Source organism: Meleagris gallopavo, chromosome 1 (assembly GCF_000146605.3).
Source record: "Meleagris gallopavo isolate NT-WF06-2002-E0010 breed Aviagen turkey brand Nicholas breeding stock chromosome 1, Turkey_5.1, whole genome shotgun sequence".
In the NCBI taxonomy this organism is placed as follows: Eukaryota; Metazoa; Chordata; class Aves; order Galliformes; family Phasianidae; genus Meleagris; species Meleagris gallopavo.
In genome coordinates this window covers 100,251,168-100,264,367 of record NC_015011.2, presented here as the reverse complement: position 1 = coordinate 100,264,367, position 13,200 = coordinate 100,251,168, and the positions used below count along the sequence as shown (strand labels likewise).

General features: G+C 39.0%; 1 protein-coding gene across 2 annotated transcripts in view; it reads left to right on the top strand.

The window, feature by feature from the left end:
• Nucleotides 1–13,200, top strand: part of APP (amyloid beta precursor protein) — a 160,848-nt gene that overhangs the window by 143,789 nt on the left and 3,859 nt on the right. For both annotated transcript variants that reach the window (XM_010722443.3, XM_010722435.3), the window contains 2 exons: nt 5,668–5,768; nt 8,799–8,945. In XM_010722443.3, coding sequence (XP_010720745.1) covers nt 5,668–5,768; nt 8,799–8,945 — 248 coding nt within the window. The remainder of the gene's footprint in view (nt 1–5,667; nt 5,769–8,798; nt 8,946–13,200) is intronic.

Sequence of the window (13,200 nt, the reverse complement as noted above, 5' to 3'; positions counted from 1 at the left end):
TTCCACCTTGCCTAGCAGCAGCTGAAACTTGAATTCAGGGGAATCCCTGTTTTCTAGTGTAGATATGACATCTGCAGTGGTTCACATTGGCATTTGAAAGGAAGTCTAATGCTTTCATACATTTTGTTTCCCCTTTTTAATTCACAATGCTGTTAACAAAAACAGAGTTATGCCTAAATCTATTTCCTGTCATCTCCTTCCCGAGAAGCAAAGAAACAGTGTTAATAAAAAGGTCAAACAGAAGGCAAATATCTAGATGTACTAAGCAGTCATCATTGAGCTGTATTTATTAATATACCATGAAATGTTAAGAGGCTTATGGCATGTTTCTTGTCATTTAGAAATGACTTCATATAGGAAGACAGTTAGAAGAATTCAGTCCAGTCTGAAAACATGGAAGCTTCCATAGGAAGAGCTGCTAATATGAATATCCCTTACAAGTCTAAGAGCTTTTTCAGTAGTATTTCCTTCTTGTCACTTTTTCAGGATAAAAATTTATCTTTTTTTTTGCAGCTGAAATTTTGAGTAATTATTGGTAACTTTGTTTTGTCTCTATATGTAGAGAGACGTGTAAAAACATCTATGAAAACACGTCCAGATGCTTATATGCAAGTTCCCTATTATTCATGTTAACTCAGCAGGTCTGATCAATGGGAACAGGGGAAAATAGAGGAATAGAGGAACAATTGAAAGATCTGCATCAGAATGGATGTTGTTTAATAGCAGCAGATTTTCTGAAGTTCAAGGATAAAGAAAATAGCCATAGCTCTGTTCAGGGTAGATCATGTTCACGTGTCGCACAGCTGCAGAGGGCTCTGTAAACCTTATGACTGCTCTGCAGAATCATTAGCACATATGCTGCAGTCTGTATGAGGTGATGGCATGGAGCAGCTTAGGAAATTATTTATGATTTTCTTGCTAGAAATTGCCAGGTCTTTCTCTGGTCTTAGTGATGTTAGTTCAATACAGTGCTCTTAAACCAACTATCTTCAGCTACTAACTAAGAATCTGTAGTGGATTTTTTCATTAGAAAATGACAGGCTCTGGCTCAACAAATCTCTTTTTCTTAAGACTCCTTAAACGTAGTTAATGGACATGGAGTTAAACGTTTTCCTGAATTCTGTGTTTAGATCTTTATTGCACAAACCATTTTAAAATGTGCTTCTTTTCCCCTCTCTACATAGAGATTACCCAATTCTGGCAGTTTCTATTGTACTTCACTGGAGGTTTGATTTTTAACTCTAAATCTGGAAGGCCTTGGACATGGCTAAGATTGTTTCAGATATTTGCAGAACAAAATCTTACTAATCTGTTATTTAACCAGTTGGTGAACCGGTCACAGGCACAGGCAGTGTAGCCCATATTCATTCTTGTCTTTCTGAAAGCTTAAATACAGATTTACACGAGCAGAAGTTCATCTTTGTGAGAATAGAACATTCCTCAAAGCAGCTGCCTTGCTTTTTTTTCTTTGGAGTGGTTTTTAACTCCATGTTTTATTGTTTGTTTGTTTTTGTTTGCTTGTTTGTTTGTTTGTTTCCTGAAAGGGCAAGGAACAATTAAGCTTATATACACTGCTCTTTGATGGTTGAAATGTATGTTTGTGCATATATGCCCAAGTGTGTATGTGTGCATATGTATAAACGTGAGTATGTTTAAAAGCAGCTAACACTGCTAATTAACAGCAATATAATTAAAAGAGCACTATTCAACAAACCTAATTATTCAAAAGGAAAACAAGAAAAAAAGCTAAATCTTATTCTGTTTCATATACAATTGCTTGGCACACACTTATTGTTAATAAACAGTTTTATTTTATCAAAGTATAATCTTAACTAGCCCATTTTGTTGGGTTTTACTGAATGCTTTTAAGACTGTGGTTTTGATGGCTAAATAGTTTTTGTCAGTTTTACTAAGAAGATGCAAGTTAAAATATTTACTAGCTGCACTGTAGCATTTTAAAATTGGAGTAATTAGGAATGCAACTCCCTAAAGACAGTATGTAATTTAGAAGAAAAAGCACTAATAATTATCATTAGTTTGCAGTGAGGCTGTTGCTCCCATTTTTCTTCTTTTATGTTGGCTTTTGTATTTGAATGAGTACAGTGGTCTTAGACAACTGTTTGCATCACATACTTCCAATAAGACTTTCAGAAAGACTCTAAAGCTTTTCCTTCTACTACTTTTGAAAAATAAATCTGAGGTGCTTCTGTAATTCCTGCTTGTCGTGTTAGGCTCTGTTTAACTGAAACCCCACTGTCTAAGGTCTCATAGCATGTTTCCAATGACTGTGGTCAGAGCCCAGGAGCAGTGGTACCCAAGTCCATTGTCATGCCTTTGGCAGTGGTGCCTACAGAATAATTAGAGATTTCACCTCTGCCTTAGTACTTCTAGCACATTCACTGAGCTTTTGGCAGCCAGCATTTGATAGACTTCCAAGACTGGAAATTGTATTTTCACCATTGTGTTAGTAACCCTAGATGAACCTTTCGTCTTTGCATTTGTTCTTTTGTACTTTGAATGTTCTTATTATTCGTGCCAATGAGTTCCACAGTTCAGTTTTTCATTGCACTTCCTCATGTTAGTTTTTTATCCACTGTTTCATAACCGTGTTGCTGTCCTGTGCTTCAATAGGAGAAATAATGAATCACCGCTTGTAGATTTTCTCCTTGTCATTCACAGTCATATAGATGTCTGTAGTGTCTTTTTCCAGTTTGAATACTCCTGATTTGTGTAGTCATTCCTTGTCCAGAAACCATCCCATACTAGTGATTGTTTTCCTGCTTTGTATCTTTTCTAGTTCTTCTGTATTCCTGTGTGGTTGAGTGTCCAGAACTGATAGCCGTATGTAAAATGAGGTTGCATCATTTGTATAGTGGTGTAATGACATTTTGTTTTCTCTGTTCCTTCATAATTACTTCTGTCTTTCTCTTTGTCTTTTTGACTGCTACTGAGACATGTGCTCACAGAAAATTATCCACAGTGACTCCAAGGTCTCTGTCCTGGGTGGAACAGAGCCAATATAGAGCCCATTGTGTATGTATAGTTAGGGCCTTTTATCCCTGTGTGCACCACTTTCCGTTATATCAATATGAAATATCCTTTTACTTTTATTGCACACTGAGAATTCGTAACGTTTTTGCAGTTCTTTGCAACTGGATTTACTTTGACATTTTTTTTCTTTTTTGTCAATAAACTTTGTCACTGCACCATTCACTCCATTATCCAGATCACTTCTACAAGTATCACAACACAAATTCTTGTGAGACCCAGCTGGTAACCTTCCTCCATTGTGAAAAATGGCTGTATATTTACACTTTCTTTCCTGTCTTTTAATTGGTTATTCAAAGTCAAGTAGGACTTTCCTTTGTAATTCTTCCCCTATTGGCTTCTGCCACAGCTTTGTTAAGGGATCTTCTCTGTTGTTTTTGGAAATGGAGATTCACTGTGAGGCAGATCACTGTTTTCCGTATGCTCGCTAGCTCTTCAGTGACGTCAGGGAGAACTGGGAGCAGGGCTTCTCTCTACAAAACTCAAGTTGATTCTTCACCAATATGTACGTGTATGTATACGTTCAAATCAGTATTTTCAGTGAATTTGCCAGCTGTAGCAACTGAGTTGTACAGTTCCCCCACTCCTTGCCCTGGGGGAGTTTCCCAAAATTGGTGGTTTGGCCATTATACCCGAGGAGCAGCCAGTGTGGCCACGGACAGCAGCAAGCACCTTGGAGCAATTAAAACTGTGTGAAACACTGCTTTTTCACTGTTGTTTCCCCTATTTAATCCTAACAACAAAGAAGGAGGGGGTTTGAAGTTGTGAGCCTCGGTGTGTCCAGATACGTGTTCTCATTTTCTTCACTTCTTGATGAATGTATAGGGGCTATGTTTAGATGATGCACAAAGAAGAGTGAATCACATTCTTAGTTTGGAAAGGTAACCATGGCTGCTTCAAGTATAGACAATTAAATCTCTTTTCAGGCACCACATGGATTTTATTTCCTTCATTTCCATTTCATTGACAGATCATCATGGTTTGTTTTCAAACTGCAGTTCCTTAAGTACTTCACTGTTCTTGCATTTAGAAATGGCCTCTTGTGTATAAGTGTCATAATATATTTGTCAGTAAGTGCAATGTGGCATCAAAAATCAGATGCTTAATTAAAAAAAAAAAAACTTTGAAGTGTTTTATTCCTTAAAAAGAAGATAGATTTTATGGGGCAGTCAGGCTGCTCAAGAAAATAACCATAAATAATCTACTGTGTGAAGATTATTCTTGTTTTAACCTTTGTATGATTTGTTGTGAAAAACAAGATCAGTACCTCAGAATGAGATTGTCAGTGCAGTCTGTAGAAGTTCCTGGGAAGGTTCTTACTGTCTCATAATACAAATAAAGTTTTTATTGGAGGAAAAGAAAAATGCACAAAGACGATAAAAGGGGAATAATGCTTTCATTCAGTGCTACTTCAGACTGTGGAGCTCATTGGCACATCGAAGTCTTCAGGATTGTATTGACAGTCAGGAAAGGTGATGGAACACAATTGTTATTGCTAAGAATTTTAGAAGAGATTTTTCCTCTGCGTCAGAGCTTATGATCAGCCCAAAATACTAAGAATCAGAGGGGATTGGTAAAATACTAAAATAAATACAGGCAAGGAATATGAACCTGTTGGTTCATCATCACATTGGACAATGAGAAAATAACTTGTCATAAATACCATGTTTCTGCAATGTTTGTACCTCCAAGCAATATAAATGTCAATCAGTTGTACTGAGAAGGGGATTAGCCAGCTATGTGAATATCCATATGTTTTCTGCAAGCCAGAGCCAGCTTTTGGGGACAGAACATTCATAGGTACACAGAAAGGATGCACTGTTCAGCTATTCTAAGTCTGGCTCGCTCTCCAAAGACTACCTTGCAGAGAAAATCCTGCCCTTCTTCTCAGTTAGGCAAGCGCAGCATCTTCCCATTGCACCTAAGGGGAGAACAGGTCTGCAAACTGCAATTAAAATCTTTTCAAGTTGTCATTACTTGCTTTACTTTATGATTCTAATCATGAGATAAGTTCTCTCCTTGGCAGGAGTCAGTTCTGAGCAGTTTGAAATACACGGGTAAGAATTCTGAAAACTTCACAGACATTAATAGTGTGTTATTTATGCATATTTGCATATAAGATACAAGTTCACAGGAAGCAAGAAGATAACATATATGTGGTTGCCCACATCACACCATTGGGTTGTGTTTTTAATTCACAGCAGCCTGAGCTTAGGGAGGAAAACAATTTCAGCCTGAACACTAAATGTGCTTGACATGGCTAAAGAGGCTGTCAGAGCAGATCCATCTGCATCCTGTGAGCCAGTTCAGGAGACCTCGTTGGTCCCTGGCAGCTTAGCTCTTGCTGTGTTTCGTACTGAAAGCCTTTGATGCTTGTACCAGCATAGCTGCGGAGGATTAAGGAACACTAACAGAGGAGAAATTTTACCAGCTCATTCTGTGTCACCTCAGTGACTGACATGTCAGACGTACCTCACTTTCCTCCCAGTTCCCTTTCACGTTGCATCACACCTCCTCCGTGTGAATGATACCATTGCCTTCTGCTCCTGTAATGGTGGAGATAAGGAGAGTGCATTTGAAATGATGACTTTAACAGAATGTCACTGTGCTGCAATGCAGGTTCTGGCTTGACCAATGTTAAAACAGAAGAGGTATCTGAAGTAAAGATGGATGCGGAGTTCCGACATGACTCAGGATATGAAGTGCATCATCAAAAGCTGGTGAGTGAAAAAATAGTGCTCTGTACGTGTGGTGTGAATTGCTGATTATCCCTGAACTTGGGGGCCAGTTGTGGCCCTGTTTCCTCTGGGTTGGGTGGACGCTGAAACTGTCAACAAAAAAATTTCATGTGAATAGCTAATGATTCTAGTACTTCTGTCCACACATGGAAGTAAAGCTGGAATAATTTCAGTAATGAAGATAAGAGCCAGTAATTCTTACATAAGAGGAAATTCTGGCCATTCCTGACCGCACACCACCACATGGCCATATGTGTATTTGGGCAATACCTGTCCTGCTGTCTATCTGCCCTTGTCACATAACTAAAGCGAAGAGACACAGAGAAAGAAAATGCTACGTAAGTTTAAAACGAAATAAGTCGCATGGAGACACAGCATGGTGCAGCTAGAAATAGAGGCACCTATTCAGAAATAGACTCCTGTTCTCTCAGAACAGATGGGAGTAGTGCATGGAGGAGCTGAACTCCATGGAGCATAACCTCTCATAAGATCCCCTGCTTGGGATAAGAGGATGCTGTCTTAGCTTTGTGCATCTGCGCGTTTGGTTCCATAAGCTGTATTAAATTACTAACAGATTATGAGCAAATAGGATAAATATACCATTCCTCCCTTGAACTGTATTTCTTAAGTATACAAAAATAACAACCAAATTCAATGTAAGTAAGAATAAGCATCTTCTAAAAGCTTTTCTTCAGTTCCTTAATAAGTAATGAAGTACAGCAGTGTTGACTTTTCTGCTTCCTCTTTTGTAAAGGTACATTACATGATGAGATTTCAGTTCCGTGACTTTCAGTATCATATTAAACTTGAAAGCTTTTTTTCTTAATATATTCTTAAAGCTAAGTAGTGCTGAAAATTAAAATTAACATGGGACTCAGATTTGCATTTGAACTAGGCAATCACTATGTGAAAAGATATTCTGCTGTCTCTTTGATGCTGAGAACTGAGAATTCCCAGTTTGATGAGCTAATCCAAAATGCATTAGCGCTAATTTGGGAGATTCTGGCGTGCTTAGCTCAGATGACTTAAACATCTTGATGGAGAAATACCGTGTGAGTTTACTGAAGGGAAGAAGCCTGCAGAAGTGCATTTTTAGACACTTGTTCGTTAGTTATTGATCCTGCATCACATACACTTCCCTGCAGCAATCTTTAGCGTTTAAGTGGTTTGATAGCGGCCGTTTGGAGCTGCCAGCTGCCCTGCCTGTGGTAGCTGATGGGGAATGCACTGTAGGCCATGCACTTGTGCAGTCTGTGTCATGCTTAAAATGGGACCTTTCATGCTTTTTAAAGCATTTAATGCCGTGCTTCTTGCTGATAGCTACAGCCATTATTTAAAAATCAGCAAGCAGTCCTCTAGGTTATCTTTTCAATTGAGACCAAGGAAGGAGTCTGATGTTGTTCAGAAAGTACTGGAGCACACTGCTTGTTTACTGCATGCCATATCCTAGCTGATCCCCTTCTCCATTAGCTTTAATTTAAAAGCAGTAAGCAGAAAATTCTTTCATCTGTTTTTAGTTCTTTGCCCTGGAAAGATTTACTGTCTCCTTAGGATATTGCTTTGGATTCAGCTTTGTATTTTACATGCAAACTTCTGAAATTGCAGTTATTTTCTCCTTTGTGGGTGCTCACATTTTAGCAGTACGTTAAATTGGTTTTCATGACTCAGAGTGCTTAAGGCCTTCCTCTGTTGCACGTATATATTAGCTGGGGCATTTCACAGTGCTCTGAAATAGCATGGTAAGACTTCCGTTCCCGTGCAGGTGAAATTGAGAGAAGAAATTATTACTTCACATCAACTTATGCTAACGCTGTCTATTGTGTGTACTTTGTGGTGAATTCTTAACTTTGTTGAAATGTATTTCTTGCTTACAACTAGGAACAATATAAATATTTATACTGCTGTTTTAATACCTCTCTGAGGAAGATTGTGTTTCTTAAAGACTGCAAATGTAACACAGCTCATTATAATTCTCAGCTGGTTTCCTGCTTCCCTCTGTATTTTTGTTAAATACTTGTCAAAGTATTTAGTCTTTCAGAGTGAGGTCGTCTTACAATTCTGTGAATGTAATTTATTCTCTAATCCTTTTTGCCCATTTTTGTAAAAATAATAATAAAAGCCTAATATTGACAAGGGGACAAAAGCACACATAAATGTAAAATAATTCAGTGTTTACTTTGAATACAAAAAGGAACAGTGAAAACAATTGTTCACATTTCATATCTGCTCTTGTTGCTAACAGCCAGTCTTACTAAATGAGTAGTAAAGCATCTTGCTGTCTACTGATTTCCCTTATCAGTACATACAGTTCAAGTGAATCTTGTTTGTTTTCCACACAACTGTCACATCATGTAGGTCACACGTGAGTATTGTCTCCATTCAGGTGTAGCTCATTCTCCCTTTGCCCTGCAAAACCTTGCTCTGCCCCTTGCCTGGTCACTTAGATCATTATGCTTGTGTTTGCAGGACCCTTGTCCCTGTGGTGAGAGAATTTTCTCCCAGCTGATTGCGTGCCAGTTTCACTGTTATACTGCAGATCTTTGCTGCTCCCTTACTGAAGTGCGTCAGATGTAATCCAAACAAGCTGAGCAGACGCAGATTTATGAACACTTTCACAATCTGCATTCTTAACATAAAGACATGTGTATGCTCCCTGGTCAGCTCTCTACAAGAATCTCAGCCATTTTGCAATTATCTTAACGTGCTTACCAAAAAAGCCACTACTCACACTTCTGTTGTCATTAAGTCCCATTCAAAGCAGAGAACTGGAGATGAGCCTTCCGCTTAGCCACAGTACTACACCAAAGGCCAAATAGTTTTCCTAAATTGCTTTTGTACATCTTCTCCAACTATGAGGGCTTTGCGGTACAGTGAACCACTTTTGAATAATTCAGATTATATGCAATGTTTATGTACTGATACTTCATTAGGCTTTTTATCGCTGTGTTCACTGGAGAAGTTAGCCAAATACTCAGGTGTTTATTACCTGCCTTCATTTATTTTTCTTTGTAGGTGTTCTTTGCTGAAGATGTGGGTTCAAATAAAGGTGCCATCATTGGACTAATGGTGGGAGGTGTTGTCATAGCGACAGTGATTGTCATTACTCTGGTGATGCTGAAGAAGAAGCAGTACACGTCTATTCATCATGGGGTTGTGGAGGTAAGAAACGACGACCAAGCACAAGTGGTGTCACGTGTACAGCAGCCAGAATGTGTTTACAAAGAAACCTCTGCTTTGGCTGGCCTTACGCTCACAGCCTGAGAGGTTGTATCTAGCAGAGAGGAATTTAATTCCCTCATTTTGTAAATTCAGACATTGTATAAACCATGTTGGATGCAAAACCACAAAAATCTATCGTGGAACTGTACCAGACCAGTCACCTCATAATGAAAAAGTTGATCCTATAGGAAATGTTACGGTAGCTAATGATCAGATATTGCACAAGAGGAAAAATCTATTTTTACTATTGGTGGGAATTCATGCACCGGTTTTCTTCATTTACTTTGCAGATAGATGTATGAGGTAGATCTGCTGTGGATTGTGCTTATGCTACAAGAATTTTCTCTGTACAGATACTTCATTGCTTTTTGTTCTCTAAATCAGATTTACCTTTGCCACAAGCAGATTTTGATTTATGAGTAATCTGAAGTACGTATATTTGAGAAACACAAATAAAATACAACACTCCTACATGGAATTTAAAAGATGAAAATACATGTGTCTTCCCAATCTACCAAGTACATTTCTGGTCAATTTACAGACATATAAAATGCCTCCTATGTTGCACGGTTTTAAGAAAGAATCTCTATACAGAGTAAAACTTAAATTACAAGACCCAGAAGAGGAGTCCTATAGTGTTTTTCCCCATGTATATTGATACCTGTGTATTGATTTGCTGTGTCAGTACCTGATTTGCAGGTAATACTTATGTCAGCACTTGAGGTGCTTATATTTTTATCTTCCAAAACTGATATTTTAAATTTTAGATTGAAAGCAGGTCTTGTTCTTGTCAGCAGTTACATTGGTTTCAGCCTGAGTCAAATGAACATTGGATTGGTTCTTCCTGGATACATACACGCTTCAGAAGGTGTATATTCCATAGTCTGGGGCATTGAAGGGTCTTAAAAATATTTGTTAACCTTTGTCTTAAGTCTGTGTTTGCATGTTTCTGTGTCCATGCTGTCATTGCCTGTTTGGTGTGAAACCTCCTAAAGAGAGGTAGCTGGAAGAGCACTAATGGTTTGGGGTGGGACTGGAGCATACAGCAAACCATACAGAATTTTGGATCAAATAACAGGGAACAGCAAGCAAGAATCTCATCTTTAACTTTCCCTATGAAAGTTTCCAACCCATCTCATAGAAAATTCAAACCAGTTTTAATTTTAAACCATTGACTTCTGCTGCCAATGGTTATATGTCAGCTGAGGTGTGAGGTCAGAATCAGTGCATTTCTCTGCCAAAGCAGTGTTCCTGGTGGTACAACACAGAGCTGAACAGAGCTCGTGCTGAGCTGGCACCTAGAGGTGGTGGAAAGAAGCTCACAGCTGCTCACTGGGTTTGCCTCAGCTGAGACTCTCCTCTGACTGAGTTTAGTGACAACAGAAATAGGTCAGGAAACCAGACATTGAATGAGCACATACCGTTGTGGCAGTATGGCCTTAGAATTTCAGGTATATTTCTCCTGATGGAATGATGTGGCAAAAATAATCATAGATTTTTACGAGCTTTCTTCAGTGGTGGTGAACTTGGAAATATTGGAGTAGAAACAACAAGCCCAAGTTGAACAAGTAATTCATGTCAAAATTACAGCATCTCTTAGGAAATAAAACGCTAGAGCGTGACGTTCTACTGAAAACATTAGTTGATATTTATAAGCACACCATAGATAGTAGATTTCCTGCATTGTGTTTGGTGTTGATAGGTAAGATTGATTCTGCATTCTGCCGGGCTTGCTCTGTAGTCTTGGCAGATTGTATAGCTTCATTGTGTGAGTTTTCTACCTGCTAGAAAGAGACGACATCTTGTATTGTCCTAAGTTGTTGTAGAAAATTTTATAGCATGCACTTTGAGAAGACCACAACATGCAAAGAACGTGTAAAATAGATGTTTAATATTAAAATGCTCTCAAAATTAAGCTTTTCCATTCTAAAGAGGATTACTGTATCTTTGATATGACAAGTATAAAAAGCACAAAAGAGCAAAAGCACTTGATGTAAAAATAACTGTATGTGAGCTGGGTTGGCTGAGTATGTTTTAACAAATCTTGAAACCTGTTTGTTGCATGTCAGAAGTTACTGTGAGAGTTTGTCTGTGATAGTGGATGCAAAATTACAAAACAGGTCCTATTCACCTGTATTCATATCTTCCAGAAAGTCAGCTCAGACTGTCCTACCTGTTCTCTTCTCACTGTAATTTCTGTAACAAGAGTCATTATTAAAAATCCTGTTAGCCTTTTTTGAAGTTCTAGAAATATATTTGTCCTATTTTGAAAAAGTGTCATAGTTTCTTCAGGTCTGATAACAAAAATGTTTCAAAGTGGCTCAGCCTCCCAGGAAAGGGACTGCCAGACTAAAGTGAATGAAAATTCACTTTGAATGGTTGAAAATTCCTTCCTGTATGTATACATTGCACTCCAACAGACATGTTGAGGATTGCTTTTGCTGGTGCACCCTCTTCAGCCATCTCCGTAAAGGAAGGTAGAAAAAAAAAGACGTTCTCTCCTCCTGTGCTCCAGACTGCAGCCAGCTGTCACAACTCACCCTCATTCGATATCTCAGCTTTGAAGCTCATTTTTTGTCTGTCACAGCAGCAGCACCTCCAGCAGCAGCTTGTGTGGAGAAGCAGTGATGGAGGGCTCACAGAAGTAGCAAAGGAGCCATTACAATCGTTGTAATACTCTCCAAAATCCACATCTCAATCACCAACCTGCAGATGTGTATTAGGCAGCATCCACTTACCATCATTTAAAGAACAGTATAGTGTTGGTCACATCTCTGAGTGCTGCAAGCACATCCTGTCTAGGATTTTCACCTTTTCCACGAGTGTAGAGGCAGCATGGAAAATTTCCCACACTACTGCCATCTTCCTGACTCCACGCTAGGATTTTCTGTGTGAAAGACTAACAGGCTGGAGCAGGAGAGGATAGATGGACAGTCTTTAAAGAGGTTATCTACCTGACCTAGCTGTTTTCTCAGGAGACATCACGTTGTGCAAGAGAGAAACGTCTGGATTGCTTCTCAGCGGCATGAAAGCACCCACACCTCTTAAATGCCGTGTTCAACTTCTGCCACCTCTATAATGGGTGCAGAAAGCTTCTTGAAATGGTAAAGGGCTTTAGTGATTTACTGAGAAGGAGATAGCCAAGGTCAGGGTGTGTAGTTTGACAGAGCAATACCTAGGACAAAGGCTGAAGGAAAAGAGAGGAACAGTTTGTCAGTTGAAATGGGTAAAAGTGAGTAGAAGAGGAGACATTCAGGATGAGCAATAGTGCACGTAGGTTGGCAGTGAGATGGATTAGTGTGTGGCTGTCAGCTGTAGGAAAGAGAGGCAGCACTAGCACTAGTCATTTTAAAGGCTAAAGGGGAAATTTGAAAAAACGAGTAAGTTTGCAAGTGGAAGCCTCAATAAATCCCTTTCATCTCTAAATGCCATATCTCAGAGGTTATTGGACTTCCTCTGTGAACAAGTTATAAAAGTGGGGCTTTTTGGTACAGAATATTGTTGAAGGATGTTAAAAATTCAGTCGATTCCTACCATCCTTCCTCATATTTTTTCCCAATCTCTTTCTCCCTGATTTTCTTCCAAGTTTCTCATCTATTATTTTGTCTCTTCTACTTTCTTTTCCTTTGATTCATTTTTATTTATGTTGTGTTACCTTTCCCTGTCTCTTTCCCACAAACAGGTTATGCTGTGTGCTTATCATATCTCCTACTCCTGAATAAGAAGTGATGAGTGGGAGGCTTAAGCTAAAACAGGTTACAGAGTTCTGAACGTGTTTGTTTGGAGCTTAAATGGGAAGAAGTGCAGCACAGGTTCTGGCACACCCTTCCTTTGCATCCCATCCCAGTGGGGTGAGCCTCCTAGAAAGAAAAATGTTCTCAGGCATGTATTGATGCTTGGAGATCCCTGATTGTATTGATTGGAGATCTCTGATTTCTCAGCCCCCCCACAGCTCCATATAACACTGGTGTTAGGCTAGAAGAGAATCTTGTAAAGCTGTCAGTGGGTTTAGTTGTGAATTATGACGCTCTCACCTCTTGATTTGGGTCAGCACAAGAATTCCTGTAATGCAGCGTTGCTGTGCACAAGAACCATGGCTGATCCTGCATGATAGCAGCCCATTCAAGAGCAGAAGGAAAGGTTGCTTCTCCTGTGCATTTACATTGTATTCTTATATTCTGTAAGTGCTAAAAAA